Source organism: Gymnoscopelus braueri (assembly GCF_963280865.1).
Source record: "Gymnoscopelus braueri genome assembly, chromosome: 15".
Classification (NCBI taxonomy): Eukaryota; Metazoa; Chordata; class Actinopteri; order Myctophiformes; family Myctophidae; genus Gymnoscopelus; species Gymnoscopelus braueri.
In genome coordinates, this window is record NC_137620.1 from 45457711 (window position 1) to 45484238 (window position 26528).

General features: G+C 39.1%; 2 protein-coding genes across 2 annotated transcripts; both read left to right on the top strand.

Annotated features, from left to right (window-relative positions):
- Positions 1-317: 317 nt before the first annotated feature.
- LOC308102167 (uncharacterized protein) lies at positions 318-12438 on the top strand (the record flags this gene model as incomplete). The annotated part of the gene is made up of 6 exons (XM_080451768.1): positions 318-445; positions 4747-5049; positions 7579-7923; positions 8854-9201; positions 10118-10295; positions 12393-12438. The coding sequence occupies exons 1-6, from the start codon at positions 373-375 to the stop codon at positions 12436-12438; spliced, it is 1293 nt and encodes a 430-aa protein (XP_080307894.1). The 5' UTR covers positions 318-372.
- LOC308102168 (CD276 antigen-like) lies at positions 10345-26229 on the top strand. The gene is made up of 13 exons (XM_080451769.1): positions 10345-10450; positions 11772-12668; positions 15565-15900; positions 16254-16529; positions 19068-19403; positions 19767-20042; positions 22902-23012; positions 23150-23731; positions 23831-23994; positions 24083-24302; positions 24419-24548; positions 25049-25146; positions 25838-26229. The coding sequence occupies exons 2-11, from the start codon at positions 12488-12490 to the stop codon at positions 24424-24426; spliced, it is 2490 nt and encodes an 829-aa protein (XP_080307895.1). The 5' UTR covers positions 10345-10450; positions 11772-12487; the 3' UTR covers positions 24427-24548; positions 25049-25146; positions 25838-26229.
- The last annotated feature ends 299 nt before the right edge of the window (positions 26230-26528 follow it).

Sequence of the window (26528 nt, forward strand, 5' to 3'; positions counted from 1 at the left end):
AGTGGTTAATGTATGTTTTGTAATAATAATCAAAATCTACAAAGTAACTAGTAACTAAAGTTTTCAAATAATTGTTGTGGAGTAAAAGTATAATATTTGCCTCTGAGATGTAGTGGAGTAGAAGTAAAAGTACAGACAATTGGGAATACTCCTTTACTTGAGTAAATGTACTTAGTTACTTTACGCCACTATAAAAGGTGTGCCCTGGCAGACAAAAGGTTGTGAAACACAGCTCTACATGGCATTCAGTAAACATGTTTAAACACGTTGGATCAGATTAATGTGTTCTTCAGTCAGAAGTGAAGCAGCAGAAATACGTCTCACTCGCTCTCTTGTTTTTCCTTCTAAGTCACAGTTTGTGTAAAATCAACCATGAGGATTTATTTACTCATTTACCTGCTAACTTGGACCAGCTGGTTCACCACATCTGTAACATCTGTAACAGGTAAGACGATAAAGTTAAACATGACAGATTTACTAAATCTAAAAGTTGTTTACACTGTTACAGACAGGGAAGTGGGGACTGCTCACGTTTAGTATAGGAGGTGAATATGAGGTTATAAATAATGTGTTTAACCCTATTGTAATTAACACTGATTCAATGTATTGATATATTGTAGCATGTTTGCCTGTAGTTTGAGGTAGTGTAGTTCTTATTGGTTTATTCTTCATTATGTTTCATCATAGTTTAATGTAAAACACAGCAGTGGTGTAATTACCACACAAACGTCTACATACATGTAAATGTAACTTTATGAAGTAATACATTAATGTAACTAAACACTTCATAATATATATTACTGGCCAAGTTAGACACCAACCTGCCTCAATGCACAACTAGAAAAAGTGTTCCTCTGAGCACAGGTCTCCACCAGGTCAGGTTATTGTGGGTCAGCAATGTTCTGAATTCACCAATCAGGATGAAATATGAAAAATCGGACGGACCCGTCTTGATCACATGACTATAGAGATAATTTGTCCTGTATTTGCATATTCATGGTGTAAATGATATCGTTGTTGTCGGGCAGAAACCGCAAATCTCCATGTTTCTTGGTAGATTAATTAATGCCCTTCTTTCTCAAACTACGGTGTCACACAAAAGTAGCAATTTTTTTTTTTTTTTTAAATGTTACTAAGTGTTTTTATGTGTCTTTAGACATACATATAACAACTGCACTTAATTTTTTTTAAAACAACAATGTTTTAAGGAGTTATTGACCTGTCCACTCAGGAGGACAGCATGCATTTGTGTTTTTAAGTGAAAAGAATAAGGATCAAATACAACCAATGAATACAATTATAAAAATCTAATAATATCAAATCAAATATATTTGTAATGCTGTAAAACTAAATTTTTCACATTTCTAACATATTCTAATACTATTTATTAACTTTCTCTTGACTCCTCGGCTCAACAAACACAAAACACATAAATAATAGTGTTTCTACTGTCAAGTGAAAACCAAAATAACTCTAAATTGAACACCAACATGAGTGCTTACTGTCTAGTGAAAACCAAACTGTGTGATGGGTGATGGCTGATTGAAGTTAGCCTGGCATGGCCAGACTAGTGCAGGCTAGATTGAAGTAGTCGCACCTGGCCTGAGTCAAACTAAATTGACTAAGCACCTAGGGCACAAAGCCTGCAAGCATTTTATGCAGATGTACTTGGATGTTCCTGTGCATGCAACATCATGGCATCTGTTTGCATTGTTTTGTGTCTGTATGCTGGGGCCAGTGGTTTCCAGGGGCAAACCTGGTCTCAGGGGTGCCTTGGACACTGCAATGTGTTTCACAATGCTCATACAAGATGGACTTGGTGAAGCGATATAGTACAGGATATAGGTCAGTAAAACTGAAGAGACTGTATTACTGAAATACATCTGAAAGAGAGTGTTGGGAGAGTTACTCACAATGTCCTCTGTTATTTTTGTAGAAAATGTTCATCAAAATAATGGTGGCGGTTGGTGGTGAATTGGGTGGGGGGCTAAGAAATCTATTATACTATAAGCTACCTATATAGTTCACCCTGCAGCAACAGCATCACATTCCAGATACCAGGTTACAGTAATGACACTACTATATGCCTATACTTTGTTATAGCAAGAGCTCCACTCCACAACAACACAAGTAGGCTACCCACAATAATAGCCTGATGATGCAAAAAATAAACACACGCGCACACACACACACACACACACACACACACACACACACACACACACACACACACACACACACACACACACACACACACACACACACACACTACTATTTCTTTCTCTGTGCATTTTAGCAAAAAGGATTATATGCCAAAATGATTGGATAGGCAACATGTTATGTGTTCCAACAGTAATGACTGCTGATAACCTACTGCAACAGTTTTTATTACAACTGTAATCAATTCAAATAGCTCCATGGGGATTGTTTTTGTTTGTGTGGGATGGGGGATGGCTGACCTGGCCTGAGTCAAACTAATTGGACTAATTGGACTCAGAGTTGGGCACTGTGAGTCCAATTAGTTTGACTCAGGCCAGGTGAGACTACTTCAATCAACCATCACCCATCACACAGTTAGGTTTTTGCTGAAGTCTGACCACTTGGGTCAAAACTGAATTTCCCTTGTAGGTTCAAATAGGTTATTATTATTATTATTACCCGTATTATTATTATTATTATTATTATCATCATCATCATCATAGCTTCACTGTCACTGCTAATCATATTTGCTTATCCTTCTTTTTCTGGCAGCCAGCCATTGATCACCACTGGCCACTATCATCATCCTCACTTTAGTCATATAATAGTTACTCCACTATCCTGTAGGAATAGGTCTATAATGAGCTGCACATGACCTCTACAAAATATAAATAGACACAAATGTACTCCCATAATGTAAAAAAATATGCATAAAATATTATTTTTGATACAAACAATGCAGGTTACTTTCTAATAACATAAATACATTGATTTATATCCAGAAAGGTTACTGCAGATGAAGCATTTTCAAGAGCAAACTGTGGCAGCAAAAGTATGAATTGTAGTTGACATAGAGCCAGTGATGCATGCAGTCCAATTTAGTGGACAGATGATCAATCATAATTTCCTCCCAATATAAAATCAATACTTGGAATTTTTCACAACTATAGTGCTTATTAGATGTTACTTGATGTAATAATATTTTTTTTACCTGCAGGGGTCTCCTACTTTAGAAGGAATGGATAGATATTCCTGAGCTGTTGGGCTTGTTTACATTTCTGTCAGCCATCTTGGATGTTGAAAAAATTATGTTGCAGTTACAACACCTGGCCACTGGATGGCAGTATTGAGGTGATGCTCTAGCGTCCCCTGTATAGGCTAGTATGCAACTCTGACATCAAAACCTATTCCTATAATAGAAAATGAAATTTGAATAGCTGTCCACTGTAGTGACCGTTATGCGTGAAACATTTTACAAAACTAAATTCAGTGAAAAGTGTTTAAGTGAGTCTGTGGGTTTTATAAACACTGAACCAATGAAAAGTATCAACAACAGTAAATAATAAATACATTGGATCCACTTTCCTGTAAAGTAACAGTTTTGGACTTACAAGGTTTCCACCTGACAGAGACCTATGTTTAACCCATTAAGCACAAATGTAATGCTTTCTACATCAGTAGTTCTCTAATAAAAAATATATATATCAAAAAGTTATATAAAAAACATTTGTTTTACGTAAGTGGGCCTCCTGGTGGCGCTATAAAAGGCAGATGTGAAAAATGCAGGGCAAAGGTTTTTCCTTGGCCTCTAGGGCGCATACAAAGTTTTACACAGATCGGTGCAGTTACAGGTAAAAACACAAATTGGCCTGTTATAGCGCCACCATGAGGCTGATTTGAAAATGTTCAAGTGCCATATCTTCATCGGCCTACTGGGAATGTGCGTTAAAAAAATCTCCGAAATCGCACGCTGTGTTCATGATTTGAGGCATTTTGTCAAAAACGGAGCTCTCCTGCAAACTTTGGAAGCCAATCTTAGCCAATCAGGATGGAATATGAAAAATCTGAAAGACTCGTTTTATTGAATGACTATAGAGACACTGTGTACCGATTTGTGTGATGTTTGGACAAACTCTCTAGGAGTACTGTACATTTTTTTGTTGTTGCAAAAAGCAGCCTCCTGGTGGCGCTATAACAGGCCCATGTGAAAGATTTGCGTTAGAGGTTCTGCTCTGGCATCCAGACAGAAGGACGGACGGACAGACAGGGTGCAAAACATAGTCTCGGCCATCAGGCCATGCCTTTTGGCCTGGTAGAGACAATAACAGAAACACAACATACTGTATGCACACACGCATGCACATGCACACACACACACACACACACACACACACACACACACACACACACACACACACACACACACACACTATTATCCTGTCCTCAGAAGTGTATTACTACACTTGTGAGGACATCAACATTTTACGGCAGGCTGAAGGAGAGGGATTATGTTTTCACCCCTGTGAGTCCGTCTGTCCGTCAGTGCCCCAGTTGATTGGACTGTTTTCTCCTCTCGTCTCTTTCCTGATTGATTGATTGAATACTTTATTTGTCAGAAATGTAAACAGCACGTGGTACAGACTGTAATTTCAAAAAGCTTTATTAAAAGCTATGTATTGAAATTGAAATGATCCTTAACCCTTAAATCCAATGTATTATGTCCATGTGATGATCATTGTCATGTTTTAATGTTTTCTTCTCATTCAGGTGATTATTCAGTGAGGCTGGTCGGTGGTTCAGGCTCCTGTTCAGGCAGAGTGGAGGTGTACTACAGTGACAGCTGGGGGACGGTGTGTGATGATGAGTGGGATCTGGATGATGCCCAGGTTGTGTGTAGACAGTTAGACTGTCCACCAGCTCTGTTCACCAGCCACTTCGGAAAGGGTGATGGAAACATCTGGTTGGATGATGTCAGGTGTTCAGGCAGTGAGTCACAGCTTTCACAGTGCAGCCATAGGGGGATTGGAAAGCACAACTGTGGACACAGTGAAGATGCTGGTGTTTTTTGTGGTAAATATGAATTTTATTGCAATTAATAATGATGTTTGTGTGTGTGTGTTGTCATCCTATCCTATATTAAAATTGTCTAAAGGGAGAACCTCTGACATCACGTTCATGTCACCATGACCATATAAGGAGTTCCCAATGCAGCTACGCCGAATGTTGAGCTCATACTAGATAGTACAATCCCTTAGATGTAGGGGTAAACGCTTCACTGGGGTCTTCAGGTGGGCACCCTCCTTCATTGGTGTTTCGTTGATAGGCCCACGACACCTCCACAGGGGGTGTCATGACACCTGGTGTCCCAGGTTTTTATCATCATCATCATCAGTCAGTATTTAAGTTCTACTGGCTGCTGGAATCAGAGAGTCAATGTGTCTTTTTGTTTGGCTTCAGTTCAAATGTGTTCACTGCCTCTCCACCAGAGCTACATGCCTCTTGGCATAGGATGAATGCATATTGTTCAGTCCATTGCCCCTTTTCAGTGTCCACCTTTCTTTTACTGACGGACTTTGAACATGTTATTTTCATTTAATTTGTAAACTCTCAGAGTTACAGACCCGTAATAAAGAAATAAGAACATAACGTAAACATAGAGACAGAAGGTTTCTGCAGCAACACTTTGCTTGTACTTAATCTGGTCCAGTTTTAGAGAGGATCCTAAACATAAAGTGGGTTTGGGTCAAAACAACCCCCAAGTCCCAGCCAGCAAGATGTGACTCCAACATAAATGTATTTACATTAACGGCGCAGTAAGTGATGTTTGTTCACATAAATGTTACATACAGTGTAGGTTATATCTCTCTCCACACAGCTGATCAATGGCTGTTGACACTTGCTCTTAGCAGTAGCCTAACTGCAGTGGTGCAAAGTAACTAAATACATGTATTCAATTACAGTACTTACGTACAATTTTGAGGTATTTGCACTTTACTTGAGTATTTCCAAATTCCAATATTTTTACTTCTACTCCACTACATCTCAGAGGCAAATATTGTACTTTTACTCCACCACTTTAGTTACTAGTTACTTTGTAGATTTAGCTTACAAACATACACACAACTTCAGTCCTTAAACTTTGGCCATTTGAAAATAGCAGATCGGCTATTATCAAAGGCTTTTTATACATTTTTTTATACTCTAGAAAACTTGAGAAATGGGACCTTCTGCATAATGAGTACTTTTACTTTAAGTACATTTCAATGCCAATACTTTTGTATCTTCTATACTCTGTTACAAGTAAAAGTCCTAATATTCAAAATGTACTTGAGTAAAAGTACAAAAGTCTTGGTATCAAAATGTACTTAGAGTACCAAAAGTAAAAGTACTCATTATGTGTTTTCATGTGTGTAAAATGTAATACAAAATCCTTTGAAAATAACAGATATACAAGCTCACTACACATTATGATGTGACATGTTTTGAGCTTGTAGATCTGCTATGTTCAAATAGATAAGTTTAAATAGGGCTGAAGTGGTAAATGTATGTTTTGTAATAATAATCAAAATCTACAAAGTAACTCGTATTTTCAAATAATTGTAGAGTAAAAGTACAATATTTGTCTTTGTTTCTCAACTGTATAAAACATCTTTTGAAAATAGCAGATCTACAAGCTCACAATGCGTTGCATCGTGACACATTGTGAGCTTGTAGATCGGCTATTTTCAAATTGCCGAAATGTATATAGGGCTGAAGTGATTACTGTATGTTTTGTAATAATAATCAAAATCTACAAAGTAACTAATAACTAAAAGAAAAAAGTCTTCAAATAATTGTAGTGGAGTAAAAGTACAACATTATACCTCTGAGACGTAGTGGAGTAGAAGTAAAAGTACTGACAATTGGGAATTCTCCAGTAAAGTAAAAATACCTCAACAATTTACTTAATTACATTACTTGAGTAAATGTACTTACACCACTGGATATAGGTATGCCCTGGCAGACAGAAGGTTGTGAAACACTTTTCTACATGTATTCAGTAACCAAGTTTAAGACCTTAAAGTTAAACATGACAGATTTACTAAATATAAAAGTTATTTACACTGTTACATACAGGGGAGTGTGGACTGATAACGTTTATTATAAGAGGTGAATATGAGGTTATAAATAGTGTGTGTGTGTGTGTGTGTGTGTGTGTGTGTGTGTGTGTGTGTGTGTGTGTGTGTGTGTGTGTGTGTGTGTGTGTGTGTGTGTGTGTGTGTGTGTGTGTGTGTGTCCTGTAGAGAGCAGATTTAACCCTTTAAGACCTGGAACGCATACTGTGTCATTTTACAGTGCCGCTCTATGAGCTTGAATAAATCTAAAGTGACACAGATGTGTTCCTGGATAGAATGGGTTAATAGTGTATAGTGGTACACCACCCTGTATTTATACACAATAACACAACATATTTAACACACACACACACACACACACACACACACACACACACACACACACACACACACACACACACACACACACACACACATATCTGAATATAAATTAAACATTACACATTAATATCTCTACATTAAATCCATTTTGTTTTGTTTTAAGGACATCAGGTGATTGGTTCATCTCAGCCTGTGACGGCCATGGTGGGAGATGATGTCATCCTTCCTTGTTACATTGAACCTCCTGTCAACATGGAGAAGAGGACGGTGAGGTGGAGGAGACCTGACCTGATGGGGTGGCCATACGTGCACCTTCTCCAAGATGGACGTGTGGATTCTGAGGATCAGAACCCGTCATACAAACAGAGGACGTCTCTGTTTCCTGAGCAGTTGTCTCATGGTAACATCTCACTGAAGCTGACCAGGGTGAAGCTCTCAGATCAGGGAACATACAGGTGTTCTGTTCCAGACCTGGACCACCTCTATAGTGACATCCAGCTCCTTGTTGGTAAGATTTACTGTTCAAAACATGGATGAAAAACAACAATAAAATAGAATGACTAAATAGTTTTCATTAAGCTGATATGTTATTACTTTTAACTTTGTTGTGGTAGTGTGAGGGTTCCTGATAATATATTAATAATAATAAACCAGTTCTTCCTGATAGCTGTTATTAATTCAACAAGGACCTTTTACCCCTACCCACTATTTTATACCTAGGCTATTTGAAAATAGCAGATCTACAAGCTCACAACGTGTCACACCGCGACGCGTTGTGAGCTTGTAGATCTGCTATTTTCAAAAATTTTAGTACTTTTACTTTTGGTACTTTAAGTACATTTTGATACCAATACTTTTGTAGTCAAGTATATTTTCAATTCCGGACATTTACTTGTAACAGAACACTTCTACATTGCAGTATTGATACTTTTACTTAAGTAAAACATTTGAGTACTTTTTCCACCACTGTGTGTGTGTGTGTGTGTGTGTGTGTGTGTGTGTGTGTGTGTGTGTGCGTGCGCTGTAGAGAGCAGATTTAACGCTTTAAGACCAGGAACGCATACTGTGTCATTTTACAGTTTTAGCTATAACCATTATTTTATACTTTTGGCTATTAAAAAATAGCAGATCTACAAGCTCATAGCGTGGCACTCGGTGCTGCGCTATGAGCTAGAATACATCTAAAGTGACACACATACGTTCCTGGATAGAATGGGTTAATAGTGTATAGTGGTACACCACCCTGTATTTATACACAACATATTTAACACACACACACACACACACACACACACACACACACACACACACACACACACACACACACACACACACACACACACACACACACACACACACACACACACATCTATCTGAATATAAATTAAACATTACACATTAATATCTCTACATTAAATCCATGTTGTTTTGTTTTAAGGACATCAGGTGATTGGTTCATCTCAGCCTGTGATGGCTGTGGTGGGAGATGATGTCATCCTTCCTTGTCACATTGAACCTCCTGTCAACATGGAGAAGAGGACGGTGAGGTGGACCACAGGGGGGGGGTCAGTATACGTGCACCGTCTCCAAGATGGACGTGTGGATTCTAAGTATCAGAACCAGTATCAGAACCCGTCATACAAACAGAGGACGTCTCTGTTTCCTGAGCAGTTGTCTCATGGTAACATCTCACTGAAGCTGACCAGGGTGAAGCTCTCAGATCAGGGAACATACTGGTGTTATGTTCCACACCTGAACCGCTACAGTGACATCCAGCTCCTTGTTGGTAAGATTTACTGTTCAAAACATGGATGAAAAACAACAATAAAATAGAATGACTAAATAGTTTTCATTAAGCTGATATGTTATTACTTTTAACTTTGTTGTGGTAGTGTGAGGGATCCTGATAATATATTAATAATAATAAACCAGTTCTTCCTGATAGCTGTTATTAATTCAACAAGGACCTTTTACCCCTACCCACTATTTTATACCTAGGCTATTTGAAAATAGCAGATCTACAAGCTCACAACGTGTCGCACCGCGACGTGTTGTGAGCTTGTAGATCTGCTATTTCAAACATTTTAGTACTTTTACTTTTGGTACTTTAAGTACATTTTGATACCAATACTTTTGTACTTTTACTCAAGTATATTTTTAATTCCGGACATTTACTTGTAACAGAGCACTTCTACATTGCAGTATTGATACTTTTACTTAAGTAAAACATTTGAGTACTTTCGCTGTGTGTGTGTGTGTGTGTGTGTGTGTGTGTGTGTGTGTGTGTGTGTGTGTGTGTGTGTGTGTGTGTGCGTGTGCTGTAGAGAACAGATTTAACCCTTTAAGACCAGGAACGCATACTGTGTCATCTTACATGTTTAGCTATAACCATTACTTTATACTTTTAGCTATTCAAAAATAGCAGATCTACAAGCTCATAGCGCGGCACTGAGTGCTGTGCTATGAGCTTGTAGATCTGCTATTTTTTAATAGCCAAAGAAATCTAAAGTGACACAGATGTGTTCCTGGATAGAATGGGTTAATAGTGTATAGTGGTACACCACCCTGTATTTATACACAATAACACAACATATTTAACACACACACACACGCACACGCACACACACACACATCTATCTGAATATAAATTAAACATTACACATTAATATCTCTACACTAAATCCATGTTGTTTTGTTTTAAGGACATCAGGTGATTGGTTCATCTCAGCCTGTGACGGCCATGGTGGGAGATGATGTCATCCTTCCTTGTCACATTGAACCTCCTGTTAACATGGAGAAGAGGACGGTGGAGTGGACCAGAGGGGGGTCATCTGTGCACCTTCTCCAAGATGGACGTGTGGATTCTGAGCGTCTGATCCCGTCACACAGACAGAGGACGTCTCTGTTTCCTGAGCAGTTGTCTCATGGTAACATCTCACTGAAGCTGACCAGGGTGAAGCTCTCAGATTGGGGAACATACAGGTGTGAAGTTCCACACCTGAACCAACGCTACAGAGAGATCCAGCTACTTGTTGGTAAGATTTACTGTTCAAAACATGGATGAAAAACAACAATAAAATAGAATGACTAAATAGTTTTCATTAAGCTGATGTTATTACTTTTATCTTTGTTGTGGTAGTGTGAGGGTTCCTGATAATATATTACTAATAATAAACCAGTTCTTCCTGATAGCTGTTATTAATTCAACAAGGACCTTTTACCCCTACCCACTATTTTATACCTAGGCTATTTGAAAATAGCAGATCTACAAGCTCACAACGTGTCGCACCGCGACGTGTTGTGAGCTTGTAGATCTGCTATTTTCAAACATTTTAGTACTTTTACTTTTGGTACTTTAAGTACATTTTGATACCAATACTTTTGTACTTTTACTCAAGTATATTTTTAATTCCGGACATTTACTTGTAACAGAGCACTTCTACATTGCAGTATTGATACTTTTACTTAAGTAAAACATTTGAGTACTTTTTCTGTGTGTGTGTGTGTGTGTGTGTGTGTGTGTGTGTGTGTGTGTGTGTGTGTGTGTGTGTGTGTGTGTGTGTGTGTGTGTGTGTGTGTGTGTGTGTGTGTGTGTGTGTGTGTGTGTGTGTGTGTGTGTGTGTGTGTGCAGTAGCGAGCAGGTTTAACCCTTTAAGACCAGGAACACATACTGTGTCATTTTACATGTTTAGCTATAATCATTATTTTATACTTTAGGCTATTCAAAAATAGCAGATCTACAAGCTCATAGCGCTATGAGCTTGTAGATCTGCTATATTTTTATTAAATCATGAAAACTTGTGCAAATCTTTGAATATATTTATATTTTAGTGAACATTTGTAACTCAAATCTTTGCTTCTGGGGGATTCTACAAATGTCTTCTAAATACTAACAGTTGTTTGATGCTGTTGATGTTGATGTTGGTATAATCAGTGGTTCTCAAACCTTTTCATGTCAAGGACCCCCAAAAGTGATATGTACTTGGCTGCGGACCCCCATCTAAAAAATGTTTTGTACAGGGATTTTTCAAAAATAGCAGATCTACAAGCTCATAGCGTGGCACTCGGTGCCGCGCTATGAGCTTGTAGATCTGCTATTTTTTAATAGACAAAGTATAAAATATGGTTAAAGTGGATAAAATCATTGTGATGTTATATTAACTAATTTTTCTGAGGACCCCCTGGTACCCCCCCAGGACCCTTGGGGGTCCTCCGACCCCACTTTGAGAACCAATGGTTCTCAAACCATCTCAATAACATTATGTTAATACAGTATGTTGATAAGTGAACAACATACATCTATAAAAATAATAAATAAACATTAATATCACTGAATCAATTTTGTTTTGTTTTAAGGAAATCAGGTGATTGGTTCATCTCAGCCTGTGATGGCCATGGTGGGAGATGATGTCATCCTTCCTTGTCACATTGAACCTCCTGTTAACATGGAGAATGAGACGGTGAAGTGGAGGAGACCTGACCTGAGGGGGTTACCATACGTGCACCTTCTCCAAGATGGACATGTGGATTCTAATCTTCTCAACCCGTCTTTAGTTTTGGAATAATAACATCAATTAATTATTCCACATAACTGTTATTAATTCAATAAAGGGCCCAGGGGCCTATATGCAAAAATAATACTAAGAATATACAATAAAAATATACAATAATAATAAAATACTGAAAGTAATATAAAGAAGAGTTAGGGTCTTGTTACAATAACTTATATTTTAGCAGCAGTTTATAAAATGTGCAGGTATTGTTACAATATCTATAATATAATAATATAATATAATATAATATAATATAATATAATATAATATATAATATAATATATAGAGAACTGGTTGTCCAAAACCACAGATCAAAACTTGCTGCCCATATATGGGCATATACTGATGAGATCAGGGAGCACAATGTATGGGCATAAAAGGGAGATAAAATAGTTTAATTGATAATCTCTATGTGTTTTTGCAGGGTCTGTGTCTCAGCCAGTGATCTCTTTGACTGGAATAAAAGGTGATCTCTTATCTTGGAGATGTGATTCTGGGTGCTGGTTTCCTGAACCTAAGATGTCTTGGCTGGACAGTGATGGAAACAACATCAATGCTGAACCCTCAGTGACAGAGAAACCTTCAGATCACTGTTATGTTGTCCAGAGGACTGTGACAGTGGCTCTAACAGAGCATGTGACCTGTAGAGTTCACCTACCACACATCAACCACACTGTTGAGACACACAGTGTTAAACCAGGTAATGAACATCACTCTCTATCATCTCTCTTTAACACCTTGAGGAACCTCAGCAAACACTCTCTCATTCTGTGTGTCAGACTGTATAAGGGTCTCATATGCTCCTGAAAGGTCATCTGTGCGTCCTATAAATGTAATTTGGAGTATTATTTGTGTGAATGCAAATAATTGTTGTGGTGTGACTAAAACAGGTTATGGAGTGCAAGAAAAAGCAAAAACAAATGATGTGGTTTGTGAGATCACACACTGTTTATTCTGTTCTTCTCTTCTCATAATGTTTCTAGAGACACTGTTTATTCTATTGTTTTCCACAGAAGCTCAGCCTTTAATCTACCATTACCTTGTGTTGTGGATATAACATGATGGTTGACTAAAATAAATGTAATTTTGTATAACTTAGAGAATCCAAACATATTAACCAAATGGTCTGTGGAAGTGAACAAATGAAACACAGTGAGGATGTGATTGTAAAAGGTTCTTGTCTGGAGATGTTTGATGTCTCATGTCTCAGTGAAGACATGGATAGAAGAGGGACAGACACTACATTTTAACTTAAACTATTGTTTATTTTTTGCATCTTGAGTATAATTATCCTCTTTCTTCCATTTCCTACTATTTTATTTCATTCTCAAAAGATTTTCACCAAAGGAAAACATGTTGTAGCAGTTGACCCCCCCCCCCAAAAAAAAACAGCTAACATTCCTTCAAAATAATGTCAGACATTTTCAAAATATATAAAAATGATCTATACATAAAAATAAATAAAAAAAGCAATAGTGAAAATAGCCGATCTACAAGCTCAGCTGTTTTCACTATAGGCTTAAGTGGTAAATAGGTAACAATTTACTGAACGGATAAAATTCATACACATAATTGACACGTAAATAACGTTTAAATAATTAAGTTTGGTTCCCGGGAAGACACCAAATTTCTCCTTTCGGTATCTACCTAAAAAGCTTGGGATCCGACCACTAACTTAGAAATAGCATGTCTCGCCAAAAATACATAGTAAAACACAGGAGCCGAGATACAGGTTATTTCCCAAATAAATTAACCAGGAAGTGAATGGAGCAGTAAATCTTCGGATCACGTTATCTCCTGGTTCTGTGAGAAAGACAAAAATACAGAAAAGAAACTCTTCTTTCTCGTCCATGGATTCTTAGCAGAATCGGACAGACAAAGAGGTAGTTGTGGTGTGATTGTGTTAGTGGTAGAAAGACTACAGAGTCGACGTGTGATGATGTCAGTGGTGTGCGACCGAGCGGGAACCGACACAGTAGCAGAGTGACAGACAGCGTCACATGTGAGAAACACCTTATTAAGTACAATTGGACTCACATGCACGTTGTTTATTAACACGACAATAGTCCAGGGGCCAACACTGATATTTGATGTCTTCCTACATGTCTCTCGTTTATATTTTGGTGTGATCCAACTTCACTCTAAACAAACCTTACCCCATATGAAACCGTGATGTGTGGGAATTAGGGATGTCTGATATTATCGACCAATATTAGCATAAAATTTAATATCGGAAAATATCTATCGCTTATTATTTTTATTTTTTTTCAAGGCCAACATCTAATCTAAGATTAGAGGGACTCATTCAAATGACCACCAGTGAATCCCAGGACTCACCTAACAACATCACTGTATTATATTAGATTTGTTAGATATTATATTGATATTATAGATATTTTATTTTATTAGATAGCCTATGTGATGTTGTTACCTGACAATTAGTTGACTTTTGGTGAAAAAGCATATATCGGTATGCGGTTGATATCGGTATCGGAAATTAGGAGTTGGACAATATCAGAATATGGGATATCGGCAAAAAAAGTCAATGTTGGACATCCCTAGTGGAATCATTGATATGACTACAATACGTTTTGGAAACTAATGTTCTTATAAACAGTTGTTTCTAATGTACTTATCAGTTAGATATTTAAAAAAGTGTAAAACACATACAAAATTGTGGAGATGCAACTGTGACCTACTGGCAATTTGCACAAGAAATGTGTTGCTGATTGGCCCAACGGTTTGTGAGATTAGCTCAGACAAACTGCTTCAGGGCGGCTGTGGCTCAGGAGGTAGAGCAGGTCGTCCATTGATCCGTGGGTCGGCGGTTCGAATCCCAACTCCTCCTGTCCACATGTCGAAGTGTCCTTGGGCAAGACACTGAACCCTACATTGCCTCCAATGATTCGGTCGGCGCTAGCTTGCCACAATTGGTGTGTGAATGTGGGAAAAGTGGGGACGCTGGCGTCGACTGTTCGCCGCTCCACCTCCCAATGCCCCCCCCTGTATGAATGAATGAACCATTGTAAAGCGCTTGGAGTAAGTTTGAGTACTTAGAAAAGCGCCATATAAATGCAATTCATTATTATTATTATTATTACAAGCTGTAGTTTTAAGTTATTGCTAAATAAGCATACTAATAATCTAGGAAAATCTGACTTCGCTTAAAATGGCTATATCTCAATTAGTTGAGACCTCAGTGCCGTCAACTGGTCCTCAGTGAACATGAGGTCCAGACTTGGACCCTAACGTCCCTATTATGGGGTGTAATAGCCAATGCATTGTGATCTTGTAGATCAGCTATTTCCACTGAATGTTCACCCCATAATAGGGCCTTTACGGTTTATGTGCAATGGCAGGGGAACAATGTGTTGTGTTGTTGTGCGTTGTGAGCTTGTAGATCACCTATTTTAATATATGTAGTGTACACCGAAAACAGGAGGGGGCCTAGTGTAGAGTCCTGGGGACTCCGGGCGGTCAACTAAGTATGTTACCACTTAAACCCTTTATACTTATTAGACAGAGTTCCCTAGGAGTATATGGTACAGCATACATCTATTCAAATCAACATTCAATCCATATTGTTTTGTTTTAAGGACTTCGGGTGATCTGGTCTCCTCAGCCAGTGATGGCCAAAGTGGGAGATGATGTCATCCTTCCTTGTCACATTGAACCTCCTGTCAACGTGGAGAGTGGAAGGATGGAGTGGACCAGACCAGACCTGAACCCTGAGTTTGTGCATCTCCTCCAAGAAGGACGTGACACGGCCGAAGAACTGAACCCGTCGTACAAACAGAGGACGTTCCTATTTGATGATGAGTTGTCTCATGGTAACATCTCACTGAAGCTGTCCAGGGTGAAGCTCTCAGATGAGGGAACATACAAGTGTTCTGTTCCAATCCTGGGCAACAGTTTGATTCAGCTTCTTGTTGGTAAGATTTACTGTTCAAAACATAGATGGAAAAACATAATGAACCTTTATAGCATGATTTTTATTACTCAGGTCAGGTTAGTTAGGGAGGTGTTTACCACGATGAGTAGTCTAGGCTGGGTAGACTGCAGAAAGAAAAACTAGTGGTGGTGCAACATGCAAGGTCAGAATTTTGAGGAAAAAGGAAAAGCATTATAATGAGCAATGTAACTACTTTTTTAAAATGTGTCTTTTGTAACGAGCCAAACATTGCTGACTGACAGACTGACTGACTGACTGACTGACTGACTGACTGACTGACTGACTGACTAATCAAATAGCTTAATTGATAATCTCTTTATTTGTGTTTTGCAGGGGCTTTGTCTCAGCCAGTGATCTCTTTAAGTGGAATAAAAGGTGATCTCTTATCTTGGAAATGTGATTCTGGGTGCTGGTATCCGGAACCTCAGGTCTCTTGGTTGGACAGTGATGGAAACGACATCAATGCTGAACCCTCAGTGACAGAGAAACCTTCAGATCACTGTTATGTTGTCCAGAGGACTGTGAGAGTGGCTCTAACAGAGCCTGTGACCTGTAGAGTTCACCTACCACACATCAACCACACTGTTGAGACACACAGTGTTAAACCAGGTAATGAAATTCACTCTCTATCATCTCTCTTTAACACCTTGAGGAACCTCAGTAAACACTCTGTCATTCTGTCAGACTGTATCAGGGTCTCATATGCTCCTGAAAGGTCATCTGTGCATCCTCTAAATGTAATTTGGAGTATTATTTGTGTGAATGCAAATAATTGTTGTGTTATGACTAAAACAGGTTATGGAGTGCAAAAAGAAGCTAAACAAATGATGCGGTTTGTGAGATCACACACTGTTTATTCTGTTCTTCTCTTCTCATAATGTTTCTAGAGACACTGTTTAGTCTATTGTTTTCCACAGGAGCTCAGCCTTTAATCTACCATTACCTTGTGTTGTGGATATAACATGATGGCTGACTAAAATAAATGTAATTTTGTATAACTTAGAAACTCCAACATAGTAACCAAATGGGCTGTGGGAGTAAACACATGAAACACAGTGAGGATGTGATTGTAAAGGGTTCTTGTCTGGAGATGTTTGATGTCTCATGTCTCAGTGAAGACATGGATAGAAGAGGGACAGACACTACATTTTAACTTAAACTACTGTTTTGTTTTTGCATCTTGAGTATAATTATCCTCTTTCTTCCATTTCCTACTATTTTATTTCATTCTCAAAATATTTTCACCAAAGGAAAACATGTTGTAGCAGTTGACCCCCCCCCCCCCCCCCAAAAAAAAAAACAGCTAACATTACTTCAAAATAATGTCAGACATTTTCGAAATATAAAAAAATTATCTATACATAAAAATAAATAAAAAAAGCAATAGTGAAAATAGCCGATCTACAAGCTCAGCTGTTTTCACTATAGGCTTAAGTGGTAAATAGGTAACAATTTACTAAACGGATAAAATTCATACACATAATTGACACGTAAATAACGTTTAAATAATTAAGTTTGGTTCCCGGGAAGACACCAAATTTCTCCTTTCGGTATATAACCGACCACTAACTTAGAAATAGCATGTCTCGCCAAAAATACATAGTAAAACACAGGAGCCGAGATACATGTTATTTCCCAAATAAATTAACCAGGAAGTGAATGGAGCAGTAAATCTTCGGATCACGTTATCTCCTGGTTCTGTGAGAAAGACAAAAGTACAGAAAAGAAACTCTTCTTTCTCGTCCATGGATTCTTAGCAGAATCGGACAGGCAAAGAGGTAGTTGTGGTGTGATTGTGTTAGTGGTAGAAAGACTACAGAGTCGACGTGTGATGATGACAGTGGTGTGCGACCGAGTGGGAACCGACACAGTAGCAGAGTGACAGACAGCGTCACATGTGAGAAACACCTTATAAAGTACAGTTGGACTCACGTGCACGTTGTTTATTAACACGATAGTCCAGGGGCCAACACTGATATATGATGTCTTCCTACATGTCTTCTCGTTTCTATTTTGGTATGATACAACTTCACTCTTGAAACAAACCTTACCCCATATGAAACCGTGATGTGTGGGAATTAGGGATGTCTGATATTATTGACCGATATTAGCATAAAAATGTAATATCGGAAAATATCTGTATCACTTAATAATTTTTTAAATAAAAAGGCCAACATCTAATCTAAGATTAGTGGGACTCATTCAAATGACCATCAGTGAGTTCCGGGACTCACCTAACAACATCACTGTATTATATTAGATTTGTTAGACATTATATTGATATTCTAGATATTTTATTTTATTAGATATGTGATGTTGTTACCTGACAATTAGTTGACTTTTGGTGAAAAAGCATATATCGGTATCAGTTGATATCGGTATCGGAAATTAGGAGTTGGACAATATCAGAATATGGGATATCGGCAAAAAAGTCAATGTCGGACATCCCTAGTGGAATCATTGATATGACTACAATACGTATTGGAAACTAATGTTCTTGTAAACAGCTGTTTCTAATGTACTTCTCAGTTAGATATTTAAAAAAGTGTAAAACACATACAAAATTGTATGCAACTGTGACCTACTGGCAATGTGCATAAGAAATGTGTTGCTGATTGGCCCAACGGTTTGTGAGATTAGCTCAGACAAACTGCTACAAGCTGTAGTTTTAAGTTATTGCTAAATAAGCATACTAATAATCTAGGAAAATCTGACTTCGCTTAAAATGGCTATATCTCAATTAGTTGAGACCTCAGTGCCGTCAACTGGTCCTCAGTGAGCATGAGGTCCAGACTTGGACCCTAACGTCCCTTTTATGTAATAGCCAATGCATTGTGATCTTGTAGATCAGCTATTTCTACTGAATGTTCACCCCATAATAGGGCCTTCAGGGTTTATGTGCAATGGCAGGGGAACAATGTGTTGTGTTGTTGTGCGTTGTGAGCTTGTAGATCACCTATTTTAATATATGTAGTGTACACCGAAAACAGGAGGGGGCCTAGTATAGAGTCCTGGGGACTCCGGGCGGTCAACTAAGTATGTTACCACTTAAACCCTTTATACTTAGTAGACAGAGTTCCCTAGGAGTATATGGTACAGCATACATCTATTAAAATCAACATTCAATCCATATTGTTTTGTTTTAAGGACTTCAGGTGATCGGGTCTCCTCAGCCAGTGATGGCCAAAGTGGGAGATGATGTCATCCTTCCTTGTCACATTGAACCTCCTGTCAACGTGGAGAGTGGAAGGATGGAGTGGACCAGACCAGACCTGGACCCTGAGTTTGTACATGTCCTCCAAGATGGACGTGACACGGCTGAAGAACTGAACCCGTCGTACAAACAGAGGACGTTCCTGTTGGATGATGAGTTGTCTCATGGTAACATCTCACTGAAGCTGTCCAGGGTGCAGCTCTCAGATGAGGGGACATACAGGTGTTCTGTTCCAATCCTGGGAAACGGTTTGATTCAGCTTCTTGTTGGTAAGATTTATTGTTCAAAACATGGATGGAAAAACATAATTAACCATTATAGCATGACTTTTATTTCTCAGGTCAGATTAGTTAGGGAGTTGTTGACCATGATGAGTAGTTTAGACTGGTTAGGCTGAAGACATAAGAACAACTGGTGGTGCAACATGCAAGGTCAGAATTTTGAGGAAAAAGGAAAAGTATTATAATGAGCAGTAACTACTTTTTATTTTTTAAATGTGTCTGTTTTTGTAACGAGCCAAACATTGCCTGCTGGCTGCCTGACTGACTGACTGACTGACTGACTGACTGACTGACTGACTGACTGACTGATCAAATAGCTTGATTGATAATCTCTTTATTTGTGTTTTGCAGGGTCTGTGTCTCAGCCAGTGATCTCTTTAACTGGAATAAAAGGTGATCTCTTATCTTGGAAATGTGAATCTGGGTGCTGGTATCCGGAACCTCAGGTCTCTTGGTTGGACAGTGATGGGAACAACATCAATGCTGGATCCTCAGTGACAGAGAAACCTTCAGATCACTGTTATGTTTTCCAGAGGACTGTGACAGTGGCTCAAACAAAGCATGTGACCTGTAGAGTTCACCTACCACACATCAACCACACTGTTGAGATACACAGTGTCAAAGCAGGTAATGAACATTTCCTTCACTCTTTAATACCTTCCATGTTCAATGTTTTCTCTAATAATGGGATGAGGATGGGGTCAGGGCTGTGAACGAGGAGGTGAAACTAGCCAAAGCTAGAGACATCTATAGAGCAGAACCTCAGAACTGGTGGGGGGGGGGGAGGGGGTCAGGAAGATTACTGGGTATGGTTCAGCTATTGCTGCTGTGACAGGGAACAGTGAGAAGGCCAATGACATGAATGTATTCTTCAATCGGCTTGATGGAAGGGCGGCCCTTGCCGTGACAAACATCTGGGACCAGTCTCCCGGGGCCCGAACCGATTGCCTGCAGGACCAGTAACTGCCCCTTGGAGGAAGGTGGGAAAAGCAGTGACCTTTCAGCCCCTTCATCTCTGGTCCTCACCGTTTACCAGGTGGGACGTCAGCTCCCACAGACCAACACCAGGAAAGCAGCGGGACCGGCCCGGCAACATCAGCCCCCAGGTGCTGAGGGAATGTGCTGAGCAGCTCACTGTTCCATTCAGGGATCTCTTCACCTGAGGCTACGGAAGATGCTTGAGCTGTGGAAGACTTCCTGCATTGTCCCGAAATGCCGTCCCTCAGTCCCTAATGACTACTGGCTAGTCACCCTAACATCACAGGTCCTTCAGCATTTGAGACCCTTAGTGAGTGACCACATTGACCCCTTCCAGTTCACATACCAGGCTAACTGGGGGGTAAAGGATGCAATCATCTACCTGCTGAACAGGACCTACACTCACCTCAACACTTCATCAAGGACAACAACACTGTCAGGATCATGTTCTTTGACTTCAACACCATCGAGTCACATCTGCTGGTGGAGACGCTTGCAGCGATGCAGGTGGACCACAGCATGGTGGCTTGGATCACTGACTACCTCACAGACTAGACAACAGCATGTGAGACTGCAGGGATGCAGGTCAGACATGCTGGTGTGCAATACGGGTGCCCCCCAGAGAACTGTGCTGTCACCCCTCCTGTTCACTGCCTATAGCTCAGACTTGCGCTACAACTCATGAGTCATGCCACCTCCAGAAGTTCTCAGTCAGCTGCATCACACATGTGAGCATGACGAGGTAGTGAGGGACTTTGTGAGGTGGAGTGAGGTCAACAATGTATTGGACTGGACTGATAACTCTGCTGCCTCTACAGTAAGGACATGTAGCATGTAAGACCAGGCAGGAATCAAACCTGTGATCTTTGGATCACAAGACAGTGGATGGAACCATTTTAACACAGCTGTTGATTTGATTTATTTAATTGTATAATGTTGACAACAGTTGTGTTATGACCAGTGTTGGAAAGTAACTAAAGTAATTATGTAACTTAAAGTAATATTATTACTTTTTCCCAGTAACTAGTAACGTAACTAATTACTTTCATGTTTTGAGTAATAATATTACCTTGACTTTTTTTCAAAAAGTAATTTATTACTTTTTTTCACGAGCCTTGGTGGTACGCTGGGTTTGAGTGTGTTTATTTGATCCTGTGTTGTTTTTGGTCCATTGATATAATGGTAGACTGGTTGGGATCGAGTTGCTATGCAGGCTGCTTGCTGATCCGGTCTAGAGCGGATACGGAAACGTTGCGCACTTGTCTATGTGTGACTTATCAGCTGCGCAAGGGCGGGCCTTAAACCGGATCAAACATTGTTGCCATGTCTGCTTATTATAAGCGACTTGTTAACCGATGAAGACGCGCCGTAAGCTTGTAGGTCGGCTATTTTCAATATATATATATATATATATATATATATATATATATATATATATATATATATATATATATATATATATTATGAAGAGGTTGTTGTTTAACTGGTTGCTGTCAGATAAAAGGTTTTTGAGAGGCTGGCTGTAAGTGGGTCCACCAACATATTGTCCAATGCCCACTTAACTGTAGGCCTAGTACATAGGCCTAGCTGTAGGCTGTTAGCACACTTTTGACTTTCTTTGAAATTTTCAGCAGTCATACAGAATGATTTTTTACTTGCATTTGCTCTTACATTCAGTCAGAAACCCACGATGATAATGTGTTGCTATGGGAGCCTTTTTATTTTTGTATTTTATTAGAATACATTTTCTGTAGAGGTTTTGTTGTTTAACTGGTTGCTGCTGTATGCACACACTTTTGATTTGATTATTTTCAGTTTGAATGTGTTTTGTGTCCTGAGATCCTGACTGAGTCCTCTTGATGCTTTCAGTTTTTATGGACAGTCAGTCATATAGAAATGTTAGTTTTTCTATATTTTTGGAATTGAAATGCACTGGCACATGTAGCCTTATTGGCCTAGCACTGTTTGGAGCTTTAATAAACAACAGAAGTTGTTCAAAGATTGTGTCTCATGATGAGTCATTATCTGTTTGAGCCCAGGTGTTTGGCAAAAAAGGCAAAAAATACATTAAATACATTTAAAATACTTCCAATAAAGTCCTTGCGGTCTTGTTTCCATTGAGGTCCTTAGTATTCAATTAATAGTCAAATGGTTTTCAGTTAGTCTGTAAATTATGAATTCATACACAGTAAAAGTGTTAGTGTTAATATAATTCAAATGAGTGTACAAATGGAACCAAATGGACCCGTCATGTGTACAGAACACTTTTCAGAGTTAAATCAACAATGAGGATTTTACAATGTAGGCTGCAAAGTCAGACTTTTGAGGAGAAAGGATGCAATTACTGGGGGCGAGAAAAAAAAAGTAACTTAAGTAACTAATTACTTTTGGCAGGGAGTAATAAGTAAAGTAACTACATTACTTTTTAAACAAGTAATATGTAATAAGTAACATATTACTGTGTTTTAGTAACTTTTCCAACACTGGTTATGACTCACTATGTTTCAGAGAGTGTGAGTCTCACCACAGGAGTGATTGCAGGGATTGTGCTCACAGTGATCATCATTGTGGTGACAGCAATACTGGGATTTTTCTACTGGAAAAAGCAGAAGCAAACTAGTAAGTATTGAACTGATTTGTTTTTTTTAAATCTACATGTTTTGTGTTATCCTTTTAGCATAACATTTGACTGTACTGTAATGTTAACATAAATCTCTTAAATAAAATAGTCAATCAATCAATCAATCCCATTACAGAGCCATCAAGATCCATTGAGATGAACATGAGACCAATATCAGGAGAGGAAGAACCACTGAATGATGACAGCGTTCCTAGTCCAAAACCACGAGAATGGCGCCCAGTCAGTAAAAGATGGAGGCCACAGTTAGAGAAGCTTATAAACGCTGATGACTGTAGCGTTAGCAAAGTCGGGAGTCTTGTGTTTGGTAAAGACAAGGAATTCTGCATCGCAAAGGGAAGTGGTGGAGATGAAGTCTTCTTGGGTTTAAGGGATGATGGCACTGAAGTTGCAGTGAAGAGAACGACAAAATTCAACGATGCTGAGGAAGTGCTGAAGAAAGAACAAGACTTGTTACGTCTTCCAGACCTTGATGATCCTTCGATTGTACGATATGTGGACTTTATAGAGGATGAGAACTTTGTTTACCTTGTTCTACAGTTATGTGAATACAACCTGGCAGAATATATCACTAAACACAACCTTTGTGAATTGAGGAGAAAACAGCTAGCAAAGCAGGTTCTCAAGAGTTTAAGTATTCTTCATTGTCATAATCCTACAATTCTCCACCGGGATATCAAACCCCAGAATGTCTTGATTGGTAAGCGATGGGGGAAAAAAATAAATCATTTTGTCTGGAATTTATTTTGCTCAATCCCAAACCCTTAAGTTATATCGATCTTCCCACTTTGCCTTGCAGATATTCGAGGCAAGGCAAAATTTGCTGATTTTGGAATAAGCCGACTATTACCTGAAGGACAAACAACGCTAGTCACAAGCGCTTCAGGAACGAGATGCTGGAGGGCAAAGGAAACTTTGGATGCAGACCGTGATATCCCATATAAAAGAAGCACTGATATCCAGGTTGTTCTTTTTTATTCTGCGTGAGAACAATTTAATTAATGACAACAGCATACAAATGTTCTTACTCATTCTCATGCTCATTCTTAAGGTGGCTGGGATGTTGATATATTACATCCTTTCTGGAGGCGAGCATCCATTTGGCAAAGGCCCTAGATGTGATGTCAACATTCTGGATGGAAACTACAATCTAAGCCATGTTCAGGATGTGGTTGCCAAGGATCTCATTGAGTGGATGATCAATGAAGACCCAAACAAAAGACCTACAACTCTGGAATGCTTGGTTCATCCTTCTTTTGGTCAAACGAGAGGTAAGATAGAACAAACATTTTACATTGCACATATTATTCAGCTCATCAGTTTGATGCAATAGTAAGGTACATGTTTTAGCCTAATGCTTTCAAAATGATTACTATTAATTTCCCAGGAAAGTAGACTACTTGAGAAGGATTGGAAATCTAAAGGAGGTTGAGAACTGTCAAAATGCTGACAAGGACCTCATCAGGAAGTTAGACCAGTATGCTGAGCAGGTGCAGTTCAACACGTGGAAAGACAATGTGAGTAAACGTTTTCTAATAGAGTGATAACCATTGCATTTTGAGCTTTTGATCATTTCTGTTTTATTTCTTCTGCCTTTCATTTCTCTTTAAGACCCTATTTAATGCCTTTAAGTAACGTTTTGTATACCATTTTCAAAGTAGGCATTTACTGTAGCAGTCACTCTTTATCCAGAGTGACTTACAATAAACAGGGTAAACACATACATATAATGCAGAGAGACAGTGTAGTGTCTCAGTAAAGTAGAATCACAGGTAGGCTAATCAATGAACCTAGCAACTGTCTAAACAACACGCTATCAAAATAACAATCTGTACATTGAAACTGTAGGATACCAGGTAAACAATAAACTTAGCATCTGCTTAAATCTAAATAACATTTTAACCTTGCATATGAAATGGTGTACACTTGCTTTGCCAAGTTTAAAACCTAATTTCATGCTCACATTCATACTTATGTTCCGAAGTGAATTAAATCCTTAAGTTGTATGTTTTTCCAGTTCCCACAGGAGTTGGTCCAGATGATGGATGATGAGAAGTCCTACCCTGAGAACTCATTTGGACTGCTGCGCTTCATACACGATCTCCATCAGCACTAGTAAGTAGAATTACGTTTAATAACACCTCAAAGAGCAGTCACACTATATACAAGTCATGTGCATGTGCGTGTGCGCGTGTGCCACTGACTTAATATTAACCCTTGTTTTATTTCTAAAGACTACAAACTATTGCACTTAACTCATTCAGTCCCACTGTGACAGACTTATTTCTGGCTGTGTTTGCCCAGTGCCAGAGATTTTTTGATTTTTCTTAGATAGGAGTCGAGATACAGGATTTTTAAGTAATAAGTTAACCAAGAAGTGAACGGAGCAGCGAATCTTCGGATCAAATTATCTTGGGTTCTGGACGTTCTCCCCCCCCCCCCCCCCCCATTTGGCACAGAATGAGCTAATAGAAGTGTATCAGTTACATGGCCTGGGGGGGGCGGCCCTACAAATGGAGCCGAATGGACTGTTGTGGACTGGTCTGGTTCCTCGTTGTAGAGCACAGGGTCCACCGTAGGGCACTCCCTACCCTCCTTCAAAACCGCCATAAAATAGCACCTGTCTGTTCCTAGAAAAGTCTTCTAAGCTTGACACCAGAATTGCCCCCCCCCCCAATGTCTTCTGTACATACATTTGTATTGTTCCTAGTGTTGATGATTTCTTGTATGTTATTGTATGTCTTTCCATGAGTTGTGTTCCTTGTGTCAATGCTCGCCTTCAGTGATCACTGCTTTGTGTTCACAGTGCTGAAGATGTAGCAGGTATTGACCTGATGGAGATGTTTCCTGATCTGTTTGGAGGAGTTTACAAGTTTGCCAAAGAACAAGACTGGAACTCAAGGCCCTCCCTGAAGGACATGTTTACAACACCAGATGCTGTAAAGTCCCCAAACCCTGAGACAAAGACCAGTCTCAGTCTACCAGTCCAGGAATCAGGACTCAACGACTCACAGTGACGTGTCCAATAGACTCATATCTGTGACTCATGATCCATGAGTCCAATATACTCATAACTGTGACTCATGATCCATGAGTCCAATATACTCATAACTGTGACTCATGATCCATGAGTCCAATAGACTCATAACTGTGATTATTGATCCATGAGTCCAATAGACTCATAACTGTGACTCATGATTGATGAGTCCAATAGACTCATAACTGTGACACATGATTGATGAGTCCAATAGACTCATAACTGTGATTATTGATCCATGAGTCCAATAGACTCATAACTGTGATTATTGATCCATGAGTCCAATAGACTCATAACTGTGACTCATGATTGATGAGTCCAATAGACTCATAACTGTGACACATGATTGATGAGTTCAATAGACTCATAACTGTGACACATGATTGATGAGTCCAATAGACTCATAACTGTACATAACTGTAATCCCACTGCAGTCTATCTGATGTCTGTGAGTGAGAGC